At 39.7% G+C, this 27857-nt stretch overlaps 1 protein-coding gene across 3 annotated transcripts in view; it reads left to right on the top strand.

Moving 5' to 3' along the window:
- The first annotated feature begins 1995 nt into the window (after positions 1–1995).
- TERB1 (telomere repeat binding bouquet formation protein 1) overlaps positions 1996–27857 on the top strand; it is a 52350-nt gene continuing 26488 nt past the window's right edge. Inside the window, exons 1-9 of one of the 3 annotated variants that reach the window (XM_036748107.1) lie at positions 1996–2020; positions 7487–7538; positions 10928–11038; positions 11222–11350; positions 13450–13581; positions 14473–14533; positions 14624–14739; positions 15091–15213; positions 25762–25914. In XM_036748107.1, coding sequence (XP_036604002.1) covers positions 7508–7538; positions 10928–11038; positions 11222–11350; positions 13450–13581; positions 14473–14533; positions 14624–14739; positions 15091–15213; positions 25762–25914 — 856 coding nt within the window. In that variant the 5' untranslated portion in view covers positions 1996–2020; positions 7487–7507. Of the gene's footprint in view, positions 2021–2254; positions 2364–7486; positions 7539–10927; positions 11039–11221; positions 11351–13449; positions 13582–14472; positions 14534–14623; positions 14740–15090; positions 15214–25761; positions 25915–27857 lie in introns of those variants that run through there. The other 2 variants (XM_036748106.1, XM_036748105.1) reach the window with 2 other exon arrangements.

Below are 27857 nucleotides of genomic sequence, written 5' to 3'. Positions count from 1 at the left end.
GCAAAGAAAGGCAAAAAGTCTCTGCTCTCAAGCAGCTTTACAGTCTAATGGAGGGAGAGGAGAACGGGGTAACATACAAAAAAATATGTACAAATAAGCTATGTACAGGGTAAGTAGGAAATAATTAACAGACAGAAGAAACTAAGATTAAGGAAGACTGATAAAGGCTTCATGCAGAAAGAGGGACTTTAGCTGTGGCTTGAAGGAAGCCTGGGAGCTAGGAGACAGATACATTGGGAGAGTGTTCCAGGCATGGGAGATATTGAAAATGCTTGAGTTGGGAGATAGATTATCATGTTTCGAGGTACACCAAGGAGGCCAGTGTCACTGGATCAAAGAGTATGTGAAAGAGAGCAAGGTGTAAGAAACCTGAAAATGTAGGAAGGGGTCAGATTATGAAGGCCTATAAATGCCAAACAGAGGATTTTATATTTGATCTTGAAGGTAAAAGGAAGTCACTGGAGTTTATTGAATAGGGGGGTTGTGATATGATCAGGTCTTCATTTTAGCAAGATCAATTTGACAGCTGAGTAGGGGATAGACTGAAATGGAGAGAGACTTGAGACAGGGACAACCAGCAGGTTATTACAATAATCCAGGTATGAGGTGATGAGAATTTGAACCAGGAATGTGACAATGTCAGAGGAGAAAAAGATTTCAAAGGCAGATATGAAAAAAATTACTGATTAGATTTGGGGGTGGGGTAAGAGTGAGTAGTTGAGGGTGACACTAGGTTTCAAGCCCGGGTGGTACTCTTGATAGTAATAAGGACATTAGGGAGAAGGAAGGGATTGAGGGAAGGATAATGAGTTCAGTTTTACATGTGATAAGTTTAAGTTAGCTATGAGACACTCAGTTTGAGATGTCTCATAGGCAGTTGGAGATTTGAGAATGAGCATTAGGAGAGAAATTAGGGATGGACAAGTAGATCTGACAGCCATCTGTCTAGCTGAAACCAAGGTAGCTGATGAGATGCCAAGTGAAACCTTACAGAAGAAGAGAAGAGGTGCCAGCAGAGAGCCTTGAAGGATGTAGACTGTTAACGGACATGCTGTGGAAAGAGTCCTGGATTTCAGCGGAGGAGCCAACTTACCTACTTAATACTTATGTTTGTTTGTACAGGTCACTCCCCTTCACCAGCCTTCACTTTCCTCATATGAAAAATGAACAGGCTGGACTACAAAATGATCCCTCCCAGCTCTATGGTCCTCAGCTGTTCAAAAGCATCCTGTAACGCCCCACTCTCTGGGGCATAAGGCGAAAGATCCTTACTTAGCTAGGCACTGATGGCCCCCTGGCTCCCAACTTCCTTTTCTCTTTATTCCATCCCAATCCATCCAAACTGGTCTGCTAGTCTTTCCATCTCCTTGGATACACAAATGGTCCCTTATTCTCTTAACACATTTCCTCATTGCTACCTCTCAGAAACCATCGCCTTCTTTCTCCAAGGGTCACCCCAGGTGCCGCCTCCTTCAGCAAAGCTTTCCCCGGTTCCCACCCTCACACCCCAGCCCCAGGATGGTCGTGTTCTTTCTTTCCTCAGTTTACCCTGTTTTATACCCATTTGGATATAGGCTGTAAGCTATGTATTGCAGGGTGTATTGTTACATCCTGCTATATGTTGCATCTTATAACATAACAAATCATGTTACAGGATGTACTGTCACCTGCTGTAACAAGATGAGACGGCGGGACGGGACATGAAATAACCTCTATGTGGCAAGATGTCATCTTGCGGGGAGGGGCCGTTGCACCGAGATGCTTAATACACAGTTACCGAATTGAATCCCTGCTCAGAGTTAACTGGGTCTGACCTGCTCCAAGCGCTTAGGAGCCCATACTTAAGTCTTCTTTTGGCTGCAGGCACACCAGGAGGTGGAAGGAGGCAGGGGCGGGCAGGTGAGGAAGGAATTCCATTCACGTGTGCCCAGAGGCTTCCGGGCTGCGCCGGAAGTCCCGCCTCCAGGCGGAAGTTGCGTTTCCCATTCCGGCGGGAAATGGCGGATTGGACTCAACGGAGGTACTCCGAGTTTCCCCAGAGGAGTGAGAGGCCGAGGGTCGGCCTACGACCTGCGGGAGGGCCCGAGGAGTGTCCCGTCCCCGTCCCTCCCACCCCACCCCACCCCAGGGAGTGTGTGTGCGCGCGCGCGCGCCTTTCCTCTTCTCGGAGCACCAAGAGCTCGAGGCCAGGCCTGGGCAGTGCGTGTAGACTGACCTCCCCCACCCCCACCCAGGGCTACAGAGGCTGTGGAACGGAGGAGAAAACCGAGATCCAGGGCGGGGGGAGGGGGGAGGGTCTGGCTTAAACAAAGCCACGGATGGCATGAGGTAAAGCGCTCTGCACAGGGCCTGGTATACCACAGGTGCTTAGTAAATGTCTTTTCCCTCCCCCATCTTTTCATAGGATGGGGCAGGTACGGTAGCCACCCTCTGCTCTTCCTCATGCAGAGGAAGAAAGAGAAGCCCAACTTGTAAGAGAGGAAGCCCTTTGCCACCCTGGAAAGCCCTGGGGTGGGGGTTGATCGTCATGGCTTCCACCGGGTCCTCCCTTCACCAAAGCCCTCCCAGATGACCCTGGCTTCCCCATCACCCGACCGAGGCATTGACCAAACTCCAGCATCGGCTGGGAACCCAAAATGACCCGGGAGGTGGCCTCTGCCGACCTAGGCTGGGAGAGGCTCATCACCAAGGCGTCGTCCATTGGAGGGTGAACTTTTTTAGCCACTGCCTCCTGAGGGTTAGAGTGGTTGGGGGCTCTCTGCGTTGATACAGGGAGGACAAGATGGGCCAGAGATGAGACCATGGATCCGGGAAGTATATGAAACAAGGCTTTTTTTTTTTTTTTTTTTTGGAAAGCTAGGTGGCCCGATGGACCTGGACTGAGGAAGACCCAACTTCAGATGCTAGCTGTGGGGCCCTGGGTGAATCTGATAACCTCTCTCTCATCTTCAGTTTCCTCATTTGTGACATAGAAGTGATGATGAGAGTAACCCATAAAGGACTATACAAATGCTAGCTATTATTATTATTATTATTATTATTAATTTCAAGTGAGGTGATGGTGTGAGGCACTTGTGGGATCAGGCCTTCTTTAAAAGATAAGAGCCTTCTGTTGATGGCTTAACCAAGGGCACATCCATTGGTGATGAGAACTTTGTTTTCCATGAAATAGAAGAGGGTAATGGCCTACAACTGCAGCATAGGAATTAAGAGGAAGATACCCTGACAATTGTAGAATGTTAGAACTTGGAGACACCTTTCATGTTATCTTGTCCAAGATCGGGAAACTAAGACTCAGAGAGGTGAATAATTACATAGTTTTAAAATGGAGTTTTCTTCACAACAGTCCTTGGAGCTAGGCAGTGCAAGTTTTTACTACCATAGTTTCCTAGAGGAGGAAACTGAAGTCTGAAGAAGTGAAGTGTTTTACACAGTCATACAGCCAGGAAGTGTCAAGGCCAGGGTTTAAGTGCAGGTCTTCCTCCTCTGGGCCCAGGAATGTTTCCACAACCTAAGAGAAGAGTCTTTGTGAAGGTCACTAAGACAGGCCTGTTAGTGACAAGCCTGGACTAGAATTCTAAACTTCTGACTTCCAGCTTTGTGATTTTTCTACCATGTTCTAGTTTCTGGAAGCTGTTTATTAATATCGTTGTTTTGTCAAGGAATCGTTTTTAGATCCTTTAGAGAAGTTATTAGACTTTTCTTTAGGGCTGCTTTTGGCAGACTGGAGAAGCCTATAGCACCTTTCTCAGAATAATTTTTTAAAAATTCATAATGGAAGAAAATGCTAAATTTTAGCTAAAAGTTAATGAAAACAAAGATGTAATTCTTTTCCCATCCAAGTTTAAAACCCACTCAATCAATCTGAGGACCTCAGAGTAAGAACATTTCCTTCGTAGAACTCTTGGCCAAGGAATCTTTATTCTCATCAGTGTGGATACTCCCTGCATTGAGGCAGACCTCAACCCGTCTGTGCCTTTTCAAACTGATTCTTGTCCATGACCTTCCATCAGTTCCCCCTAGAGAATCCACACAACTCAGTACAGCCTTCTGAGCTTTTTAAAAAAATATTTCATGAGTATCATTCCAACATTGAAGTTTTTTATCTGTTATCTTTTATTCCTTCTGCATGACCCCATCTACCATCTTCTCTGCCTCTAATATATTTCCTTGCTGATAACGTTTTGGTACTAGTCTTCATTTTACTTATACAGACTACATGTCTTTCCATTGCCCTTTGGGTCATCCATAATTTTTATTTCTTATTTTTGGATGTTGTGTTGTTCTTTGATAAGTAGCTACATTGTAGGGGAAATGTTGGTGTTTTTAAAAATGAAATTTTGTGTCATTTTTGAAAGCACCTTGAAATTTCCAAAATAAAATCCAACCTATCAACCTCCTCCTGTTCAATTTTGGCTCCAGCTCATCTGTTTTCAGTACCTGTCAATAATCCATGTACTGATGGTCCAACTCAGTGGGCTGACTATCCAACAGCTTGTTGGGCTGTGAGCAATAGGCGTTTTTCATTAATTTATTGTTACTTGGGTAGCTTGCTAAGCTGGTATCTTTTTAATGGTTTTGAATCTTATTTAGCCCCTGTGGTATTTTAGGATTGTTGCAGTTATCACAATATTATCCACAAGCAGGAGCATCTGGAGGACTTCACCATCTCTAGTGAACCCCTCTTCTATTTGGACTCTGCAAAGGAAAGGGGAGTACTGAAGGAATATTGAAAAAAGACCAAGTGAAAGGATGGGATTAAATTACAAGGGCCACTGTGTGAATACTGTGGAATAAGTACTATACAGATGGTCTGATAAATAAGTCAGATAGTATATAATGTGGATTTCTATATAGCCCCTGCATTTGAAACCACTTTGATAACCTATCTCCACATATCAAAACAGAAATCTTATCTCCTTGCCTAAAGTCTCCCTTTTCTCCACTTCAGCCTTCACACAACTGATAAACTGATTTTTCTAATACCTGTAGGCTTAAATAAATACAAGCTTCTCTGTTTAGTATTTAAAGCCCTTCACAATGTGACTTCAGTCTACCTTTTCAGCCTTAACTGCTTAACCTCTCTTCACAAACTCTCCGCTCAGCCAAAGAGCCTTACATACAGCACACCATCTCCTGTCTCTGTGTCCAGGCCACCTCCCATGCCTGCAATTTTACTTTGTAAAATCCTTATTTTCCTTCAGAGTTCAGCTCAAATATCACCACCTACCTGAAACGTTTCCAACTGCTAGTGCCTTACTCCCCACAAATTACCTTCTGTTTATTTTATATGTAATTATATGTGTACATACTGTCTACTATATAATGTAATCTCTTTGAGGGCAGCAATTGTCTTTTTTGTCTTTGCATTCCTGGTATCTAGCACAGTGCTTAGCACGTATAATCTCTTAATGCTTATGTTGATTGGTTCAAACATTATGTTTTCTAGTGATTAGCTTGTTGTTAAGGCAGTTTTAACATAAGAACAATTTCATATCATCTTTACTTGAATATTTCTTCTTATCTTCTCATTATCTATGGTATATAAAGCAGTTTTGAAGAAGAAATTAAAGACTTTTTTCCTCCATAAAATTCTCCTCATTTGAGTTGTCAGTCCTAACCTTTGAAAGAGAATAGTAGAAATTACAAGCCATAATACGGGCCTCTTAGGACTTTAGTACTAAGTGTGCTAATTTTTATATATTCATATACTTGAACAGAGCTGTCCAACCTTAGGTTTTTATTGAAACTAGACAATATATTTTGATATGCCATTTTAGTGAGAGTTCTGAGGTAGCTCAGCTTCATTTATTAAAGCATTTGTGTAAATTTCTATGCTTGTAGGCAAGCTGCATAAATCACACTGTGGGCCGCATGCAGTCATGGGCCACATTTTGGACAGCCCTCTATTAGAAGATATTTACTTTCCTGAAGTTTTGGAGGAAAAGTAGCTGTTTCAGTGGGTTTTAAACATTTAAACATTGGAGATGCATTTTTCGAACAATATCAGGGAACATGGTTTTCCTGTTACATTTTGAAGTTCATGCCAATGCTACACTTGATTGTTATGAATTCAAACTATAAATTGGGAGACTGGGAGGTTATTTTTGAAGTCACATTGGGAGAAAAGAACAGGTGGAGTCTGCTTACTCCCTATGTAACCTTGAGCAAGTCGCTTATCTTCCCTGGGCCTCAGTTTGCAAAATGAGGAGACTGGATTATATGTCTGAGGTCTCTTCCTGCTCTAAACCCTGTGATCCTCTGTGCTCCTGCTACTGAGGAGAAACTTGGTTCCCTAAGAACAAAAACAAAACTTGATTTCCAGCTGCTTCTCATAATGTTTAGAGAATTAAACTACTCTGATGTCACACTTATAGTAGTTTAAGTGAGAGTTTTCTTTTTGGGAGTAAACAGGTAATATAACATCATCTTTACAGTGATTATCAGTGCCCTTTAAAAGTGTGATTAGCTTAATAGTTTGGACCCTTTCAATACAAGTATAAGGCTGTTTTTGAATCGTTACTGCTAAATCCTGGATAATCGTCATTTACTTTACTTTTCTGTGTACATTTTCTCAAGTTAATGTGATAAAGATGGGGGAATGAGGATTATGATTTTAGTATGAATAAGACACAGGGACAGAGTGTAAGAAAAACCTAGGCACAATCAAAAAAAGGGAACTGAGGCTGCTAATTTCCTGTTTGACTTAAAGGAGCAGGAGGTAGGGTGAAGGATCATAGAATTCAGAACTGGAAGAAACCTGAGAGATCATCTAGTCTAACTCCTAATTTTACAAATAATATAACTGAGGCCCAGTGAGGGGAAGTGACTTCCTTTAAGTCACTTAGGATGAGCAGGTCAGTGTTTGTGGCAGCTAAAGTTCATTCACACATCAAAACTGTCCCTCCCCCCCCAATTACTCCTCCAATTTTTCATCAGTAAAAAGATCAATGAAAACGTTTACTAGTAGCATTTTAATTAGGAAATTGTGAGAATTGAAAAACAGGAAGGTTAATTACAAAACTGACATTAATCACGTAAAATTAGAATTTTAGAACAACTGGCTTGTTGCTGTTTATTGAACTCCCATATTAAAAAATACTCTGTAAAATAAGGGGAATGGACACCATACATACCATATAGCTTTGTTAAATAGCGTGACAGGACTGGGTATAGAAAGCCAGAAATTCCATTTACACTTAATGACTCCCTCCCTATTTACAGAATGGTGGCACAAATGGGAAGTATGCTTAATCTCTGAGAAGCAGGTCCTAGAAAAGCTAATCTGAAGGTTTTTGTGAATTCCTGTCTGACCTCCCTAGAGGAGGATGGTAAGGTAGCTCAACTCTAGCAGTGGGATCAAGAACTTGGAGACGGACAGTCGGAGCAAAGGGGCTAGAGGAAGGCCAGTTAGCTTGACACACTAATGTATTTGCAGTACTGAGAAGCACTATGGATTTGAACTGATAAAATGTCTGTCTTATAGGTGAAGCTTAAGAAAACAAAAATGGAAAAAGATGAGACAAAGAACACGCAAGGTGGGAAACTCACAGTTCATGTTCTTGAATTAGATTTCATGTTTTTGTTAAGTGTGTTTCTGTTTAGCATTATTAGCTCTCTATAGTTAATTCAATCAGCAAACATTTATTAAGCACCTGCAATGGAAAGAATGCTGGATTTGGAATTAGAGGACCTGATTTTAAATCTCTCCTTGCCACTTTTTGCCTATGAAATGTAAGAGAACTTATAACCTACGTTTACTTATCTGTAAAGTGAAAAAGTTGGGCCCTCTGTCCAATGCTCTCTTCTATACGATTTAGCCCAGTGCTTCTCACCTATCATGGATTCAGTTATCTGTATACAGATGATTCTCAAATCTCTGTATCTAGGCCTAGCTTCACGCCTGGTCTCACATCTACAACTGCCTATCAGACATCTCAAACTTGATGTCCAAGAGACATCTTCAGCTCAGTCTGTCCAATAATGAACTCATCTCACCACCTCACCCCTCTTCTTCTTAGCTCTCCTATGACTGTGGAAGATCATGTAATTTTCCTATTATTACCATCCTCTCAGTCACCCAACCATACAACTTTGGTGTCATCCTCAACTCTTTGCTTTTACTGAACCCAGATATCCAATCTTATCTAATCTTGATAGACACCCTTGGTATATGTGCCTTTCCTCCTCTCACATGGCCACCATCCTAATTCAGAGCCTCATCACCTCTTGCCTAGATTATTGCAATAGACAAATTAAGTCTCAGCCCATTTCAATCTGTTTTCCACTTAACTACCAAATTGATTTTTCGAAAGTGTAGGACTGATTATAACCACACCACTGGTTGGTCTCTCTCTCTCTCTCTCTCTCTCTCTCTCTCTCTCTCTCTCGCTCTCTCTCTCCCTCTCTCTCCCTCTCCCTCTCTCTCCCTTTCTCTCCCTCTCTCCCCATCCTCCCTTCCCCCTCCTCCTTTCTGTCTCATCTCTCTCTCTCATCTCTCTCACATTTCTCTCTCTCTCCTCTCTCTCATCTCTCTCTTTCCTATGGTCACATGGAACGTGTTCAAAGTGGGATCCAAGCTCATGTCTCTTTGACTGCAAATCCATTACTGTCCAGTACCACACAGTGCCTGTTCCACTTTGCAGTCTCAGAGATGGAAGGGGCCTCAGATCATATCAGCTCTACCTGACCAATAACTTCTGCACCAATTTAAACTTCTGGGTCTTTTGTAAACAGAGGGCATAGGAACATATTATCTCTAAAATCCATTCTAACTCTAAACTTGATTATTTTAGAAATGAAACTCCCAATTTATATTATAGAAATTTACCCTTTTGTGGTTTGTATCATTTTCTTCAAGAATCCAATAAATTAAAAAAATAATCTAATAAATTTTCTATTTTCATAGTGAGCTGATTTTAGAAATACTTATTAAATGTCATCATTTTTTGTTTTGAAACTAGCTCTGAAGAACAGATAGGTTTCTATAAAAACTGACAAGTACATTAAAATTACATGATTTGTACTCCAATAAAAGGTTCCAATCTCTGATGTAAGTTGACACCATTTCCTGAATGTATGCCTGAATTAGCTACTGAGGTGGAGGCAGTGATAATCTACCCATAGACCCTTTGTTAATATTCTGGGAGTAGGAGGTTTCATTTATCCAAGAGTTTACAGGATGCATTGTCGTGATTATTAAAATACAGGGAGGTTATTATTGAAGTACAAACTCAGTTACCACTGTTGGTGTTTTTAATTTTCAATGAGGTTGTTACTAAAGTAGAAGTTTAGTTTATTTATAACTTTTTTCTTATTTTACATATTCCTACTATTTGAAACCATTCTTATAGTTCCCCCAAATTATAAAAGTGACTGCTGCATCTCTTACCAAGGAGTGCATTGCCTAAATGTTTGCAGCCTTTTAGAAGCAGGAGGCCAAATTGTTGGTTTCTGCTTTTCTTGCTTGGTGGGGTCACTTTAGGAAGGGAAATGCCAACTGATAGACTAATTGCCTACAGTTGGTAAGGAACCTAGGAAGGTCCCCCCTTCAAAAATATCTCTGCAATATGTTCTACTAATAAGAGATACTATGGAGATTTTGATACATTCTTCCACCAGCAAATACTTTTTAGAAGATTAAGTCATATGTACTTTACCTTGACAGCTAATGATACAGTTTTTTCCTTTACTGATGAAAGAAAGTCCTACGTAGGACTGAGGGAAGAGGGATTAATAATTCTGGACTTGGCATATTTTTCATGAAAGGCAAATTGGGTAGAGTACCACAGAGTGGGACTTTGGATATCTAGAGAGCAGTAGGGGAACACTGGATACTTGAGGGCTGGATGGAACGGTGCAACAGAAAGAGAGGGATTAAAGAAGGGAGATTGAGGAAGAAAACTTCCTCTACTTTGCAGTGTTACTTAGGGTCTTATTAGCAGAAGTCATCTTTGGTATTTTAAGTTATTGATGCATAGAAAGCTGGGAAATACTTTTTACATGTCTCTGATAAAGCCTTCATTTCTCAAATATATAGATAACTGAGTCAAATTTATAAGAATAAAAGCAATTTTCCAATTAATAAATGGTCAAATGATATGGACAGGCAGTTTTCAGATGAAGAAATCAAAGCTATCTATAATCATATGAAAAAATCCTCAAAATCACTTTTAGAGAAATGCAAATTAAAACAACTCTGAGGTACCACCTCACACCTATCAAATTAGCTAATATGACAGAAAAGGAAAATGGAGATGTGGGAAAATTGGTGCACTAATGCATTGTTGGTGGAGTTGTGAACTGATCCAACCATTCTGGAGAACAATTTGGAGCTATGCCCAAAGGGCAGTCATACTGTGTATACCCTTTGATCCAATAATACCACTACTAGGTCTTTATCCAAAGAGATCATAAAAATGGGAAAAGGACCCACATGTACAAAAATGCTTATAGTAGCTCTTTTTGTGGTGGCAAAGAATTGGAAATTGAGGGGATGCCCATCAGTTGGAGAATGTCTATAAAAAGTTGTGGTATATGAATGTAATGGAATACTATTGTGCTATAAGAAATGATGAAGAGGTGGACATCAGAAAAGCCCTCTGTCCACTGCGCCACCTAGCTGCTCTTACATGTAAAATACTAAGGGAAAAATTATTTGAGTGTTAAAATAAAGACATATAAGAAACAACAGTAAGTTATGTACTTAAATTAAGTACTTATAATTAAGAACAATGTATTGTGGAATTCATAAGATCTCTTGAGCATCCAATTAAGTATCTACTGCTAGGTAGGTTCATAATAGCTTCTGTATTCCTTAAAAGGAATGTTTTAATGTCTTATTTTCTTTAAAGGATTGTCACAAAATAATTAGTTGGACATTTTTTGGCTAAAATAATTAGAAGTCATAAAACGTGTTTTCTTTCAGAAATGAAGACTGACCTGAATTTATTATTAGAGTGTCTTAAATATCAAATGGACAACCCATCTTCACAAAAGGAGGCTTTGGTTACTATTTACTCAGTCTGTCAGCAAAACAGTAAGAAAATGTGTTAACATTTAATCAGGATTTTCATTTAATATTGTGCTATTTAGTGCAAAAATGTGTATCTTTATATTCAAATAATATGTTGTCACATTATCATTGTAGACTTTTTTTTTTGTCCCAAGAGAATTGTTAGATAAATGTAATTTCTCTTTTATTTTGTTTACAATCCTCTAGGTGATGCAAGTATTTATTTTCGGGAGATTGGTGGTTTGATGTTTGTAAAAAACCTTGCAAAGTCAAGCATTCACAGCATGGTAAAAGAAGCAGCGTTATTTACATTAGGAGCTGTTGCAGAATGTAATGGTAAAATGTTACTTTACTTTTTTATTATTATTTAGCCATTCTGTTACATTTCTATAATGCCAGCAAATATTTTTAAATTACACTTTTTTCCTTAGTTTTCATGCTAAGTGGCTTTCTATGGGTGCTAAATTAGTAAAAAAAAAAAAAAAAAATTTTTTCAAAGACTTAAAACTGCCCAGTACAGGGGTGTTCATACCATAAGCATAAACTGCTTTTTGACAAGCAGTTTTTTTTTAATCTGCTGATAACTTAATTTGAAGTAAAACTAGCAGTTTGTCACCTCAGCTTTATTTTCCCCCACTTTATTTTCCCTCCTTTAAAAAGTATGTTTGTTCTAAAATTAGTTACCATTTACAGAAAATTTTAAGTGCATGTTTTTTAAAGATCACATATGAAACTTAAAGCTTCAATTGTTTACAATTTATTTTTTTAAATAGTGTATAGAGTAACTTGTACAAGGTAGTAACAAAAATGTCCCTCTTATTTCCATGCCTTCTTCTTAAATCTTTTTTTTCTGTTTTCTTAAGGATTTTGTTGCTTAGTATTATTATTTACATCATTATAATCAGAATATATTCTGAATCTGCTTTCTTAACTCTGCATCATTTTATACTTTGTTTCATTTTTCATGTTTGACCTTTCTCATGTTGCAGTAATATACCATTATATCCAACAAGCTCTAAATTCCTATAATGTTTTGGTGGCTGGTTATAGAGATTGTATTGAATTCATTCATTAAACAAACATGTATTAAGCACCTTCTGTTTTCCATTCACTGTGTTAAGCAGCTGAGGAGAAACTAGGTAGAAAAGTGTAATGATAATGTAAATTTGAAGATCTTTCCTACCCATTAATAGGCCCATGTGACCTGCTTATGTCACAGGAAGCCTAAGTCACATGGTAGGAGGAGCTTGCTGAATGGGAGGAACAGGAAAGGGTAGAGCAGGAAATGCTCAGAGTGGTTAGAGATGGGGGAGAGAGCAGATATGTGCTAGCTGTGCTGTGAGTGATTGTTGGTGGTCAGGCCCCAGCAGGGGGCGGGAAGGTTATGGGATGGCTTGGCTCCCTGCTGTGATGCTGTGTTTTAGGTTCTTTGCTGTTACCATAAAGTGGTCCTACTGGTTCTGGAATTTGCTTGCTGCCTGGATGGGCCAGACTTATTGGTTTTGGGATATGGTTCTCTGATGTCTGAATAAATGGTTTATTTCTTCTACCTTCTATATGGAGAGTCTCTTATATTTTGCAATACAGAACTACATAGGCATATTTACAATTATCGTCTATATTGTGATTATTGCCTTGCTAATACAAGAAGTAAGGCATATTCTCTTTCCTTCTGGAATTTATTGTCTATTAAGGGATGTAGTTGGGTGTATTTTAATCCCCAAATTATTTTTAAAAACATATTGCATATGTTTGGTGGACCTCTGATTTTGCCAGGGTAGGGAGCTCTAATTAGCAGATCAGCACTTATGTAGCAGTTTATAGTCTTAGTCCTCTGGGGCACGAAGAGATTAAATGTCTGGCCCAGGGCCACACAGACAGCAGTATCAAAGGTAGACCTTGAACCCAGGACTTTTTTGACTTCACGACCAGCTCTCTTTCTGCTCTACCAAGCTGCCTCTCTTACTGCATTATTACAGTGAGAAAGGAAGATGCTAGAAAATAATCAACTTTTTAAAAGGGTTATGGAAATAGTACCTGTGTAGTTTGTCTTATTATTTCCCAGTGTGAGGTTAAGAGTTTCTCTCTTAAACTTCTTTTGTGCATTTTGTTTCCTAAACACATTAAGAATTTTTTTTTCTGATTTTATTTTGAGTTTTCATTTGTCCAAATTTTTGACAAGATGTATACCTTTTTAGGACAATGGAGCCATTTTTGAGTATCACTCAAATACGTTTGCCTTGGATTAGTGATCACTCAGGTCTACCAATTAAATCATTGCTAATCAGTTATAGTAGAAATTATGTTGTATAGCTAATCTATATATTCGTGAAAGTAAATATATGCTTGGAGTTCACCTGTTGAATAATTAATTATATTCATTTTTAAAATGGTTACTTCCTTGAAGTAATTTAAATTTTGCATTTTTATTTCAGTTTATTGTCAGCAAACTTTGTGCACTTCAGAATTTTTTGAAGACATTATTTGGTTTCTATCTAAGTACGAATCTAACATAAATTTGAAAAGAATGTCTGTTTATGTGATGTTAGTCCTGGTTTCAAATAACAGTAAGTATCTTTTTTTTGCTACATTAGAAAACATTTTAAGCATTAATACCTCCTTTTAAAATTAAAATTTAATAGCTTTATTTTTTCTCAACCCTTTAATTCTGATTCTTCGGAGTTCTTTTTGTCTCACAAACTTCTGAAAGCTACTAGAAGGAAATTAAGAACACATCATCCCAGTATTAATATTAAGAAAAGTGAAATGATATGGGTTCTTTGTGTACACACACACACACACACACACACACACACATACATACATACATACATACATGTGAGGGTGCACATGCATCAATCAACAAGTTGTTTTGTTCACATACAACTAAATGACTGTTTTAGAAATAAATGATTGGCACTGATTTTTTTCCCCCTCAGTTGATAGGTCATTTAGGCATTTTTGTAGACATAGTCTTAGGGTGTACATTTTCCTAAGAGACTTTACCAAGGTCTAAGTTTGAGGATTGCTGTATTTGTTTTATGAAATTTCAACTTAATTGCTCATAGCAGATAGGCTTGTAGAATTTTCTTCCCTAAAATAGAACTTACCCAAAGAAGGGTAAATGTGTGGTATAGTGTATTTGGAACCAAGGGAACCTATGTTGAAATCTTAGCTCTGCTACCTGCCATTTGTGTGACCTACCTCTTGTGACCTGTTTTCTTCCTTTGGTAAATGAGAAGGTTGGACTAGATGATGTTTAAAATAATTCTGGCTTTGAATTTTATGATCCTGGCTTCTCCATTTTATAAATAGAAAAATACAAAATTAGTACTGGTCATTTTCTGGGAGATCAAGAGGGTGTTGATATGAACAATGCTGCTTGAGTTCTGGATTTGATTGTTGAAGACTGTTAGAGAACAACATGGGTCATCAGACCATTTTGTGCTTATTTTTAGGGGCTGGACAGACTCTTGTGAGAGAAACAGGTTGTGTTGGTATCCTGCTACAGTTTTTTAGGTGAGCAAATATAAGATATTTGTTAATAAGTAACTGACACTTCAATCTTCAATACATTTTAAGTCATTGTATTTGCTTGTTCCCTAATAGAACAGCTCTTTCCGTGTCTGAGATGGATTTGTCAAATGAAACCATTCACCAGAGTTATCAGCTGTGGTCTTCAGTGTGCAGCGCTTTGTGTGCATGTGTAAATAATCCACAAAATGGTAATCATGTCAAGTGTTTAATTAGATAATTCCAGACATTGTAGCTGGAATGTCTTTTCCCTCCATCTCCACCTGTTGCAACTTTCTTCCCTCTATTCAACCTTTCTAACCTTCTACTCAAGCTGTAAGCTCTTTGAAGGCATATACCACATCGTCTTTAATTTATTTTCTTTAGTGTCTAACATAGCATTGTATGCAATATACGCTTAAATATTTGTTGAACTTGGAATTTTAGTTGTGAAAATAAACCTAAAAACAAAAATGAAAACCTAATTACTATTAATTCACACTTCAAGTAGGAAATTTTTAGCCAAGCTAAAATAAATCATATTTTATTTTAATGTCTTTTAGATGTCAACCAGAAACTTTGCAGTTCAGTTTTTCAGCATGCAAATAAATGGCTACAGAGCTGTATAAAACCTGAGATAATTCGCCCTATTTGTTCATTTATTTGCCTGACTGTTGCAAATAACAGTAAGTATTTATTTTGTAATTCTTGCACTTAAAAGAACAGATTTCTTTTAAGAATAAACATTTGCTTTTGTTCACTAATTTGAATAATGTATATTTATCATATTATACTTGGAAAAATACTGAAGCTGCTAATGCTGTTAAAAAACTCCTATTTTTTTCCCACACTGTGGCTCATTTTTTTCTTTCTTCTTACCCAGTCTAATCCCTTTATTTTTATCCTTGCTATTGTCTTCCCAGAGCTTGCCCTATCAATCATGCTCTTCCTGCCACCCTAGTCTCCAGCCTCCCTGTACTGGCTTCTTCCAACTACTGCCTACAAATTTGCACAGGATTTCCCCATCCTTTAAAAGCCTTTGCTTAATCCTGCCATCCTCTCACATGATCATCCTATAGCTCTCCTCCCTTTCATTGCCAGACTCCTAAAAAGTGTCATCTGTACTCACTTCCCCTACTGCCACATCCCCTTTCACTTTTCAGCCCCTGACTTCTGAGCTCATTACCTTACTGAAATTATCTCAGAAGTTTTAAGCAATCTCTAATTTTCAGCTAGGTGGCACCATAGTGCACAGAACATTGGGCATGGAGTCAGGAAGACTCATCTTCTTGAGTTCAAATTTGTCCCCAGACACTAGCTGTGTGACCCTGGGCAAAGTCACTTTACCCTGTTTACCTCAGTTTCCTCATCAGTAAAATGAGCCAGAAAAGGAAATGGCAAACCACTTCAATATCTTTGCTAAAAAAAAAAAAAGCAAAACATAAATGGGGTCATAAAGAGTTGGACACAACTGAAAAGACTGAACAAAAAAAAAATCTGCTAAATCTAATGGCTTTTTCTCAGTCTTCCTTCTTTTGAACCGCTCTTTGGTTTACCACTCAAATAGCATTTATTAAGTGCTTGCTATATGTCAGGCACTAGGAGTACAAAGAAAGGTTAAAAAAAGACCCTTCAAAGAACTTACATTTTAGGGGAGGAGGATAACATTTAAATAATTGAGTTCATATAAGATATGTACAGAGTTATCTGGGAAGTAGTCTCAGAGAAGAAGCTACAAACATCTGTGAGACCAGGAAAGGCCTTCTGCAGAAGGTGGCATATTAGCTGAGGCTTGAAGGGAGCCAGGGAAACGAAGTGGCAGTTGTGAAGAGGCCTTGGGTCTCAGTGCATCCATGGGGGGTAGCCATGGATGGGGGCCAGACAGAGGTTGGTAATAGAATGCCTTGTGTGAGAACCACCACCAAGGACAGTATAGCTAAATGATAGAGTTTGTGGAAGGAAGTACATCAGGAGAAGACTACAAGGAGCCAGGCCATAAAGAGGGTTAAAAGCCAGATAGAGGATTTTATCTTTAATACTGAAAGTAATAGGGAGCCATTGGAACTTATTGGGGGGAGTGAGTCAACACAGTCAGACTTTCCCTTTAGGAAAATCCCTTTGGCAGTGAGAGATGGATGATTTGACCAGGGTAAGATTTGAATAAGGAGATGAGTTAGAAAGCTATAGTAATAATCCAGGTGAGAGGTGGTAAGTACCTGACCTAGGGTCATGGTGGTTTGAGTGGAGAGAAGGGGACTTTCACAAGAGATGTTATGAAGGTATAAACACCAAGACTGACAATGGTTTGGATATGTAGGTTGAGCGAGAGTGGGGAGCCAATGTTCCCTCCTCCCTTGGCTTTCATCATACTGATTTCTCCAGATTCATCTACCATCTCACTTTCCATTCTTTTTTAGTCAATTTTGCTAGATCATTACTTAACCATAGCTCCCCTGAGTATAAGTGTACCATTAGACTTTTCCTTTACACTCTTTACCTTCTTTTAGTTCCCAAGGGTTCAGCTATAATCTTTACATCAACAGTTTTCAGGTCTCTGCCACTAACCTGATCTCTTCTGATCTCAACTGCTATTTCTAAATCCAAACAATTGTGCCTCTGTCCATCTTTCTGCCTTCTCTCACTTCATGTGACAGCCACCGTAGTTCAGGTCCAGACCATCTTTCACATGGATAAATATAGTAACCTCTACTAATTGGTCTGGCTTCCTGGTCTCTTCTCCAATCCAGCCTTCACATAGCTGTGAAAAGTATCTTAAGGTACAATTTTGACCATGTTGCTCCCTGAAAGCCTTCAGTGGATCCCTGTTGCCTGTGGAATAAAATCCAAATAAAAGCCTGGATTTTAAGGCACTTTTCCAGTCTGACCCCAGCCCGACTTCCTAGTCTTATTTCATGTTATTCCCTTATTCCAGCCGTACTTGTCTCTTGCTTTTCCCTTGACTTAACATTTCACCTGTAGGCTCTGTGTATTCACATCAAGAACATACATAGTATTTGGAGTCAAAAGACCTTTTGCATCTTAATCTTGACTCTGGGACAGGTTCCTCCCATCTCTAAGGCCTACGATTCCGTGGACATTTAGTAAATACTTTTTACCTGCAAGGCTCTATTCCATACCCTGCATCTGTGTGACTTGGAGCCGGTCACTTACTGTCTCTGAAGCCTCAGCTTCCTCCTCTCTGAGATGAGGGGCATAATAGATGGCCTGCGAAGTCCCTTCCCACTCTGCATCTTTGATTCTGTGATCTGTTCCTGGAATACAGTTCTCATCTCTGCCTTCAAGGTAAATAGCCAGTGTGATAGGATGGAAAGACCACTGGATTTAGAGCCAAAAGTCTAAATCCAGGCTCTCGTATTCACTGCCTGCAAATAATGTTCTGGGACCCAGGGCAAATCTCTTAACTTCTCAGGGCTTCAGTTTTCTTCCTCGTCATCCCTCCTCCATTTATGTGGGGCTTTACGGTCTATGAGATGCTTTACGTAAATTAGATCATTTGATCCTTAAAATGACTGTAGAGTTGGTAGAACAGACATCACCGTTTTATCTATAAAGAAATTGGGACTCAACGATTGATCCAAGGTCATGTAGCTAATTAAGATCTCTGGGTCTAAGTTTCTTTATCTGTGGAAGGAGGGGAGGGGATTAGTTGACTTTTAGGATTCTTTCTGGTTTTGAACTAGAAGGGGGAAAAACTAGAAAATTCAGTTATATAAGAGTATTCCACCAAATTTATCTTGAGAAGACTTCTATGCTTAAGTATAGTATTAATACAGGACCATTAATGGCAGTTATCCACATGCCAGGGTATAAGTACTAGTCATGTTTCAAATGCAGAGAAAACATGATCCTCTAAATTGTAATAATAGGATACTACTCTCATGAGGTTTTTGCCTTTTCCTTGAACCTTAGAATTCAGCCTAAAGGACATGGGTATAGAATAGCATACTGTCAGCAGATTGGTAAGAAATGGAGAATAGCAGAAATGCTGAACTGGTCATTGTATAGTATAACACAGGGTGACCCAAGATGCTTATCATTTTGCAAGTCTAGGGGTTCTTTATTTGAGATATGCTTTAAAAATTGATGGAAACTCAATTTCTCTAGTCATGTAGACTAACTTTAGAATTTTTTTTCATAAAAATCGTTTCTAGTGATTTTATCAAAAACTTCTTGGTTTCTTGCCTTGTCCTGGAAATTTTTCTTATAGCTTCATTTCTAAATGTAGAAATTTTTGGAAAGACTCTTTTCCCCTACTGAGAATTAAATCTTTATATTCCTTAAGAGCACTAGGGTAAAAATAGCCTTGTTTCTTTAATTGTTCTTGCATTTAATTCATGGAACTAAAGTTGTGCTGGGGAAAAGGAAGTCATGGCAGACCATACATGTAACTGAGTCTATAATTAGATCCTTAGCTTTATGCCTAGGAAGTTTTCCATTAGAAAGATCTCTAGAGAAGGCCACCAGGGGAAGGAAGAACATTTGGGCAGGGACAGACAAGCCAGATATTGGACCAGCAAAAAAAAAAAAAAAGGCTTCATCCCCCGCTACCAAACCAATTACTTGTTGGGTGGTGGCTGTATTTGCAGTGAGTATTAGAAAAACAAATATTTGTTACAAGGTTACTAAGAATAAATGCTATTTACGTGCATTCCTTAGTGTAGTAATTCATATATTCTGAGAAGTAATAAGAGCATTAGGTAGAAGAGGTGGATTGAAAGAAATGCTCCTGGACAAAGTTTATATTACTTTGTCCTGTGTTTGGACTTGATGGAATCGTTGTTGCTGTTCAGTTATTTCAGTTGTATTCAACTCTTCATGACCCCATCTGGGATTTGCTTGGCAGAGATATTGGAGCAGTTTGCCATTTCTTTCTCCAGTTCATTTTGCACATGAGGAAAAATGGTTAAGTGACTTTCCCAGGGTTATACAGCTAGTAAATGTGTGAAGCCAGGTTTGAACTCACAAAGATGAGTCTTCCTGACTCCAGGCCCAGCGCTCTGTCCACTGTGCCATCTAGCTGCCCTAGCAGTGAATAAATTAGGAATCAACAAAATTGGTAGCTTAATGATTACAACAGCAAACTAAATAAATAAGTCTATTTGCCATGATTCCATCAGGACCTTTAAATTTGGGACTTCAAAGCTTACCAAATTATTCACCCTTGAAAAGTAAAGAGAAGATATTTCTGTACAATATAAGAAAGAATGATCTACCTAACATGCTTATAGAAAAGCATAGGTATAGGGATGTAAGTAAACTTTAAGAATTGGTTTGTAATTGATATGTGCATAAAGGCTGTGTAAGGATTTTCTTCTACATTCCAATTCAAGTTCAATTCAACAAACATTTATTGAGCACCTATCATGTGTGAGATACGATAGCCAAAGATAAAAATAAAACAGTCCTTTCCTCTAAATATATTACTTTCTACTGAGGGGCTAAATAGACACACATGAAGAATAGATAATTTGAGGAAGGAGAAAGCACTGATGCCTGGGAGGTCAGCAAGGATTTTATGTAGAAGGTGGCAGTCTTCAAGATGGACCTTGAAGAAAGTAAATAGTTCTAATAGAGTTGAAGAGGCCATACATTCCAGGCAGAGGAGATCACCTATACAAGGCTGGAGGTGGGGAGTGGGATACTAAGTCCACATACTGATGAGTACGCTAGTTTGACTGGAATGTAGAGTGAAAAGGAGAAATGGGAAAAATGAGTGGGCCCTGATTGTGGAGGGCTTTATCGATAGGTTCAGGATTAGTACATTATCCCCAAAGCAATAAAGGGACACTGAAGAGTAATGTAGTCAAATTTACCTTATGAAGATTTGGGGGGGACATCTGTGTTAAGGGTGGATCAGAGAGAACGGAGGTAAGGAGAGTAATGAGAGTTCTATTGCAGTTGTCCAAGGCTTAATGCAACCAGCACTTACAAAGCACTTACAAAGCATCTGGAAAATCTCACCATCTCTAGGCTACCACTCTTCAATCTGGACCCCACATTAGGCATCTTTCCCAACAGTGGTAAACACCTTTGGACAGTACATAGCTCCTTGCCTTATGCCTTGGTTGATATCAATAGTCAGAGGCTCACTGAACAAAATTATTTCTTGGTGTCTTTCAAAGACTCTTGTATGGTTTTAACATATGCATGGGAAACACTTGTTGGAGAGAGCTTTGAAAGTGACATTTTCCTCTTCCCATTCAGATCCTTTTTTGTAGTCAGAAAGCACAGTGAGATTTTGGATTTGTTGTCTCTTTCAGGCAATTGTGTGTCAGTAAGGATCTGATCAGCTATAGGATTTTGTTTGTAGAAAGCCTGCCTGTTTGTTTCGTACATGTATATAGAAGATGCCCTTGATATTCAGTAGTCAGTATTGACTAAGCTTGCTTAAATGGTCATATTTTTGCTTCATAATAGTAACAGAGCATTGTCAATGACCACATTACATTTGAACAAATAGGTGAGCCAAAGAAATTATTCTTATAAAAATTTCCAGTCATTAAAAAGCAGATATATGGATCTGAATTTCTGGCTCTTCTCTTTCTTTTTTTAAAAATTGTTTTATTATTTAATATTTTTTAGTTTTCAACATTGATTTCCACAAGAATTTGAGTTACAAATTTTTTTACAGGACAAATAATTTATTTAATATTTTTAGCTTTCAGCATTGATTCCACAAGAGTTTGAATTACAAATTTTCTCCCCATTTCTACCTCCCCCCCCACTCCAAGATGGCATATATTCTGATTGCCCCGTTCCCCAGTCAGCCCTCCCTTCTGTCCCCACTCCCACCTCCCATCCCCTTTCCCCTTACTTTCTTTGTGGGGCAGGAGAGATTTCTATGCCCCAATGCCTGTATATCTTATTTCCTAGTTGCATGCAAAAACTTTTTTTTGAACATCTGTTTTTAAAACTTTGAGTTCCAAATTCTCTCCCCCCTTCCCTCCCCACCCACCCTCCCTAAGAAGGCAAGCAGTTCAACATAGGCCACATGTGTATCATGTAAAACCCTTCCACAAGACTCATGTTGTGAAAGACTAACTATATTTTGCTCCTTCCTATCCTATCCCCCTTTGTTCAGTTTTCTCCTTTGACCCTGTCCCTTTTCAAAAGTGTTTGCTTTTGATTACCTCCTCCCCTATCTGCCCTCCCTTCTATCACCCCCCCCCTTTTTTATCTCCTTCCTCCTCTTTCCTGTGGGGTAAGATACCCAATTGAGTGTGTATGTTATTCCCTGCTCAGGTCAAATCTGATGAGAGCAAGATTCACTCATTCCCCCTCACCTGCCCCCTCTTCCCTTCCTACAGAACTGCTTTTTCTTGCTACATTCATGCAAGATAATTTACCTCATTCTATCTCTCCCTTTCTCCCTCTCTCAACATATTTCTCTCTCATCCCTTAATTTGATTTTATTTTTTTTAGATATCATCCCTTCATATTCAACTCACCCTGTGGCCTCTGCCTATATATATATATATGTATATATATATACATATATATATATATACATATATATATGTATATGCCCTTCAGCTACCCTAATACTGAAGTCTCATGAATTATACACATCATCTTTCCATGTAGAAATGTAAACAAAACAGTTCAACTTCAGTAAGTCCCTTATGATTTCTCTTTCTTGTTTACCTTTTCTTGTCTCTCTTGATTCTTGTGTTTGAAAGTCAGATTTTCTGTTTGGCTCTGATCTTTTCACTGAGAAAGCTTGAAAGTCCTCTATTTTATTGAAAGTCTATATTTTGCCTTGGAGCATGATGCTCAGTTTTGCTGGGTAGGAGATTCTTGGTTTTAATCCTAGCTCCGCTGACATCTGGAATATCATATTGCAAGGCCTTTGATCCCTTAATGTAGAAGCTTCTAGATCTTGTATTATCCTGATTGTGTTTCCACAATACTCAAATTGTTTCTTTCTGGCTGCTTGCAGTATTTTCTCCTTGATCTGGGTGCTCTGGAGTTTGGCAACCATATTCCTAGGAGTTTTCTTTTTGGAATCTTTTTTAGGAGGCAATCAGTGGATTCTTTCAATTTCTATTTTACTCTCTGGCTCTAGAATATCAGGGCAATTCTTCTTGATAATTTCTTGAAAGTTGATATCTAGGCTCTTTTTTTGATCATGGCTTTCAGGTAGTCCAATAATTTTTAAATTAAATCTCCTGGATCTGTCCTCCAGGTCAGTGGTTTTTCCAATGAATTATTTCACATTGTCTTCCATTTTTTTGTTCCTTTGGTTCTGTTTTATAATATTTGGATTTCTCATAAAGTCACTAGCTTCCACTTGCTCCAGTCCAGTTTTTAGGGTAGTATTTTCTTCAGTGGTCTTTTGGACCTCCTTTTCCATTTGGCTAATTCTGCCTTTCAAGGCATTCTTCTTCTCATTGGCTTTTTGGAGCTCTTTTGCCATTTGAGTTAGTCTATTTTTTAAGGTGTTATTTTCTTCAGTATTTTTTTGGGTCTCCTTTACCAAGCTGTTGACTTGTTTTTCCTGATTTTCTTGCATCACTCTCATTTCTCTTCCCAGTTTTTCCTCTACTTCTCTTACTTGCTTTTCTAAATCCTTTCTGAGCTCTTCCATGACCTGAGACCAGTTCATATTTTTTTTGGAGGCTTTTGATGTGGGCTCTTTGCCTTTGTTGACTCCTTCTGACTGTATATTTTGATCTTCTTTGTCACCAAAAAAAGATTCTATAGTCTGAACCCTTTTACATGGCTTGTTCATGTTCCCAGCCAACTACTTGATCCTTGAGCTTTTTGTCAGGATATGAGTGCTTTCAGAGTGGAGAGTGCTTTGTCCCAAGCTTCAGGCGTCTTGCGCTGCTGTTTTCAGAGCTACTTCTATACAGCAAGCTCTGCCACAGCAGCACTCCTCCTCCCCCAAGAACTGCCAACCAGCACTGCAACTCAGATTCAAGCAGGGCAAAGCAAGAGAATCCTGCCTCTGCAGCAGCAAAGTGCTCCCTGCACTCCCACTGTGATCCACTGCTTGATTACTCCCACCAGGTGGGCCTGGGGCCAGAAGAAGCCACAAGACCTTCCTGCTGCTGCCCCTGCACCACCTCTGCCTCCCTTGGGCTGGACCAAGCACTTCTCTCACCCAGATCCAGCAGTTTTCCCACTGACTTGCTAAGTTGTCTTTGGCATTTGTGGGTTGAGAAGTCTGGTAACTCCTGTGGCTCAGTGATCCATGACCCTAAGGCCTGCTCCACCTGATCTGTTCCCAGCCTTGTTGTTCCTGGTGCGTTCCACACTGGGCTGTGCTCTGCTCCTAGTATGGTGCGATAGACCCTTCCCAGCAACCATCTAGGCAGTCCTGGGCTGGATTTCTGCTTCCCTGTTATTTCGTGGGTTCTGTAGCTCTAGAATTTGTTCAGAGCCATTTTTTACAGGTATTTGGAGGAATTTGGGGGAGAGCTTAAGGGAGTTCCTGTTTTCCAGTTGCCATCTTGGCTCTGCCCCTCTGGCTGTTTTCTTGAACACATTTTTTTGATTGCAATAATAGCTGTAATTTTTTCCAAATTATTTGGTATCTTCCCTACTCTTAGATATCTTGAAAATCCTTCAGTGCCTTAAAACCATCTCATGTATATAGCATGAACTTCCTCTGTATATGCATGGGCTACTCTAGCTGTACTTCCCACTTTTGTCTTCTTTTAGTCCCATTTCTATTTTTTCATGTAGCACACAAATCTGGTGGCTCCATTTATGCTTTTAAAAATTTCTTATTTTTATTGCTGTCTTTTGGTTTTTTTTTTGTCATTTTCATTTCTAGATATATTCCTACCCAGTGAGTTATCCCTTGTAACAAAAATGAAAAAAATAAAGAGGCAAAAAAGCAATTCATCAAAACCAACACCTCAGTCATGTCTGAAAATGGTGTTGAGAAGGGGAGGGGAGCTGTCTCAGCCGACCTTGACTCTGAATCATGGGAATTGGTGGGCCTTTACTTCCCAGAGAATAGGCAAAATGCTAGTTGATTAAGCTCCTGCCCTCCAGAGTCTCTTGTTGATTGAGGATATCATACGCACATTGTCTTCAGCTGAGCAGTTGGGTCAGCCATCTGGGTTGTTAAATTCTTAGTGATTGGGACCTGATCTGGTCAGGTTTGAAGCCACACTCAGCACCCTGTGCATGAAATATATACACTTGGAGCCATGGGAGGCTTGGTGGTAAACAGGCTGAAATTTTATTTTCTGTGATTTAGTGAAGTAGGGCAGAACAGATAGCACCTCTGTGTGGCATAAGAAGTTCTGAGGAGAGGAGGCCTGTAAATCTGGTCCCTCGGTGGGATTGGATTTGAAGCTTGAGCATTCTAGAACTAGGGACAGCAAAGGGAGAAATGGGTGCAGAAACAGGGGTCTCTGTGTCAGCAGCCGCTATCACTTACCTGGGTGCTTGGTGACAATGGAAGTCTAAGGTGCTCTTGTCTCAGCAAGTAAAGGGCACAGGGCAGCGCCTAAGGACCTGCTGTCCCCTGCCTGGCCTCTGCCTTCCAGAGTACTGGCGGTAGCCAAGGACTCAGATTGCTAGTGACCCAGCACAAAGCAGCGCTGGCTCCACAGATGGAAAAGGAGCCTTTGGAGAAGAGGACCTACCAGGCCCTGGGAGAGGCTGGCAAAAGGAGGAGTGGTGCTGGCCCCCACCCACCTGGGTGCTTGGTAGTTGTGGAGCACTAAGGCATGCTGGTTTTCTCAAATATAGCCACATTTATATAGCACTCAGAGGCGTGCTAAACGCTTGAATATGGTATCTCATTTTATCCTCACAGCAATCCAATGACATGGCATTATTCTCATTTTATAGATGAAGAAACTGAGTCTGAGAGAGGTTAAATGAATTGGCCAGGATCCCATAGCTAAGGAAATGCCTGAGGCAGGATTCGAACTCAGGTCTTTCTTCAAATCTAACACTTTATCCCCTATGCCATTTGTAAAATGGTGCAAAGTAGTGAGTTTCAGGGCATGGAAGGCTCTAAAATCTAAGAGGCTAGAGCTTTTCTGTGCCTCCCCACCCCCCAGCTCCCAGTCCAGACAGGTAGCTGCATGTAACCGTCATCACACATATTCAAACATCTCCTTAACTTGGGGTCTTTTAAAGTAGACACGTGAAAAAGGTAAGTGTAGCTACTATCGCCTTTAGCATATGCATAAGACAAAATAATAATTAACACAAGGTGCTAAGATCTCATTACTCTGTTTACTGAGCACACGTACAGGAGTATTTTATATCTATCGGTGGATTGGCCGTACTTTCTGAAGTTCTGATAAAGCTGGAACGTGATTCACATGGGAACCTGCCCAGTGCTAAGCTGGCAGTGGTGGTGACCAAGACCCTGGATGCCTGCATTGCTGACAATCGTGAGTGACAGAATCCAAACATCTGCGTGTGTCACACTTACAGAATGACAGCTGAGAGCTCCATGAACCAGAGCATTGGTGATGGTAGACATGTTATTCACGCTGCTTGTGTTTAACCAGTAGTAGATGTGAAATAAAGGTTTCACACTAGTAACTAAATGAAGGAACAGAAGAAATGGGTCTAAATCCAGTTTATGTATTCCTTACTCATTTGGAGTGAATATAAGTGTGGTACTTTCCAATAATTGTGATTAGTCAGAGCATAATTTAGTTAAATTAATAAGTGCTTTTAAGCACCTGTTCTGAATAAGACACTGCTAGGCCCTGGGGGCCACGATGATAAAAATGAAACACTTCCTCCTCTGGAAAAGCCCACATTCTACTGGAGGACTCAACATCAATCAATCAAGTAGCAGATTTGTATTGATTATGTCCTGTGTGCCAGGCACCGTGCTGGCCATCAGGGTTAGAGGACAAAAATGAAATAATCTTAGCTTTCCAGGGAGTTTCCATTCTGTGAAGGGGAAATGGTTTGTACATAGCTAAGTAATTATGAAGCATATGCATTGTCAATTCAAAGGAATCAGGGGGTGAGAGAGAGCACTACTAACTTGGGATCAGAAGGGGTCAGGTTGCAGGTGGTACCAGAGCTAAACCCTAGAGGAGCTTGAGATTCCAAGAGGTGGAGAAGAGGAAGGACAAGATTCCAGGCATAGGCCTGGACACAGGTGGGGCAATGTCATGTGTGGAGAATGACAAGGAGGCCAGTTTGGCTGCAGCATATAGCATCGGAGGGGAATGATTGTGAAATGAGACTGGAGATATAGACTGGAGCCAGACTGCAAAGGGCTTTAGGTTTCAAGCAAAGAGGTTTATTCCTTATCCTAGAAGAAAGAAGGAAGGCCATGATTAGACCTGTGCTTTAGGATGGTCACTTCAGCTGCAGTGTGGAGGATGGACTGGCAAGGAGAGGCTGAATGCAGAAAGATTAATGAGAACACTATTGTAGTAGCCCAGGCAGGAAGTGATAAGGGTCTTAATTAGGCCGATGGCCATGCGATTAGAGAGAAAGGTACAACTAAGAGGAGAGAGCTGGACTAGACAAAGCTTTCCTAGAGTGACATATTTCTGTTCATTTTCTAATTTTCAGCATTAACAGATTGTTGATTGTTGTTTGTCCTTCTTCTCAAAGAGGACCATGGCATCAGGAAGGTGACGTCATGACTTGCAAGTGAATTGGATTTAAGTGAGGCAGAGATGTGCAAAGTTACCACCCTCACAGTCTTCTCTGGAACCATCTGGGTCCAGTGGCAAGATATAGATAGGGCAGCTGGAAATGGCCCCGGATACAGTGCCTTGCCAATAATTATATTATGTCTGAACATATAGGTGGTAATTTTTATTTGGGTAAATGTCAGGCAGTAACAGGCATTAATTCCTGTCTTATTAAAATTTCGTATGTTTTGGCCATGAGTTAAGGAGTAAGAAAAATCAGTGTAACCTTCCTGCTTCAAGAATTCAGGTGATAGGAAAAAAGTTCCCATTAATTGAATTGTACCTCACAATCATCAGAACTGGGCACCAATGAAAGGGAGGAGAAAGCTTATAGTTAGCTACACAGCCTATCAGTGTGTTCAAGGTGGTTCAATCATTAAAAATCTTATTTATAGAAACAAATAAAGCAACATGGTTTTGGTGTGTGTGTGGGGCAGCCACAAATTCTAGTTTCTGATTTGAAGGCCCCCATCCTGGTCACCCTTCACCTCTCTCCCTACATGCTCTTACTAACCTCATCAGCCCCCATAGGTTCAATGAACATATCTATGCATGTGACCCCTGGATCTTGATATCCAGTCTGTCTCTCCCCTGAGCTTTGGTCCCCACATCTCCAGTTGCCTTTTGGGACATTTCAGGCTAGACATCCCACAGACATCTCAAAGTCC

This window comes from Trichosurus vulpecula, chromosome 3, assembly GCF_011100635.1.
Source record: "Trichosurus vulpecula isolate mTriVul1 chromosome 3, mTriVul1.pri, whole genome shotgun sequence".
Lineage (NCBI taxonomy): Eukaryota > Metazoa > Chordata > Mammalia > Diprotodontia > Phalangeridae > Trichosurus > Trichosurus vulpecula.
Note: the sequence above shows the minus strand (reverse complement) of the source record. Positions and strands in the feature narration are given on the sequence as shown.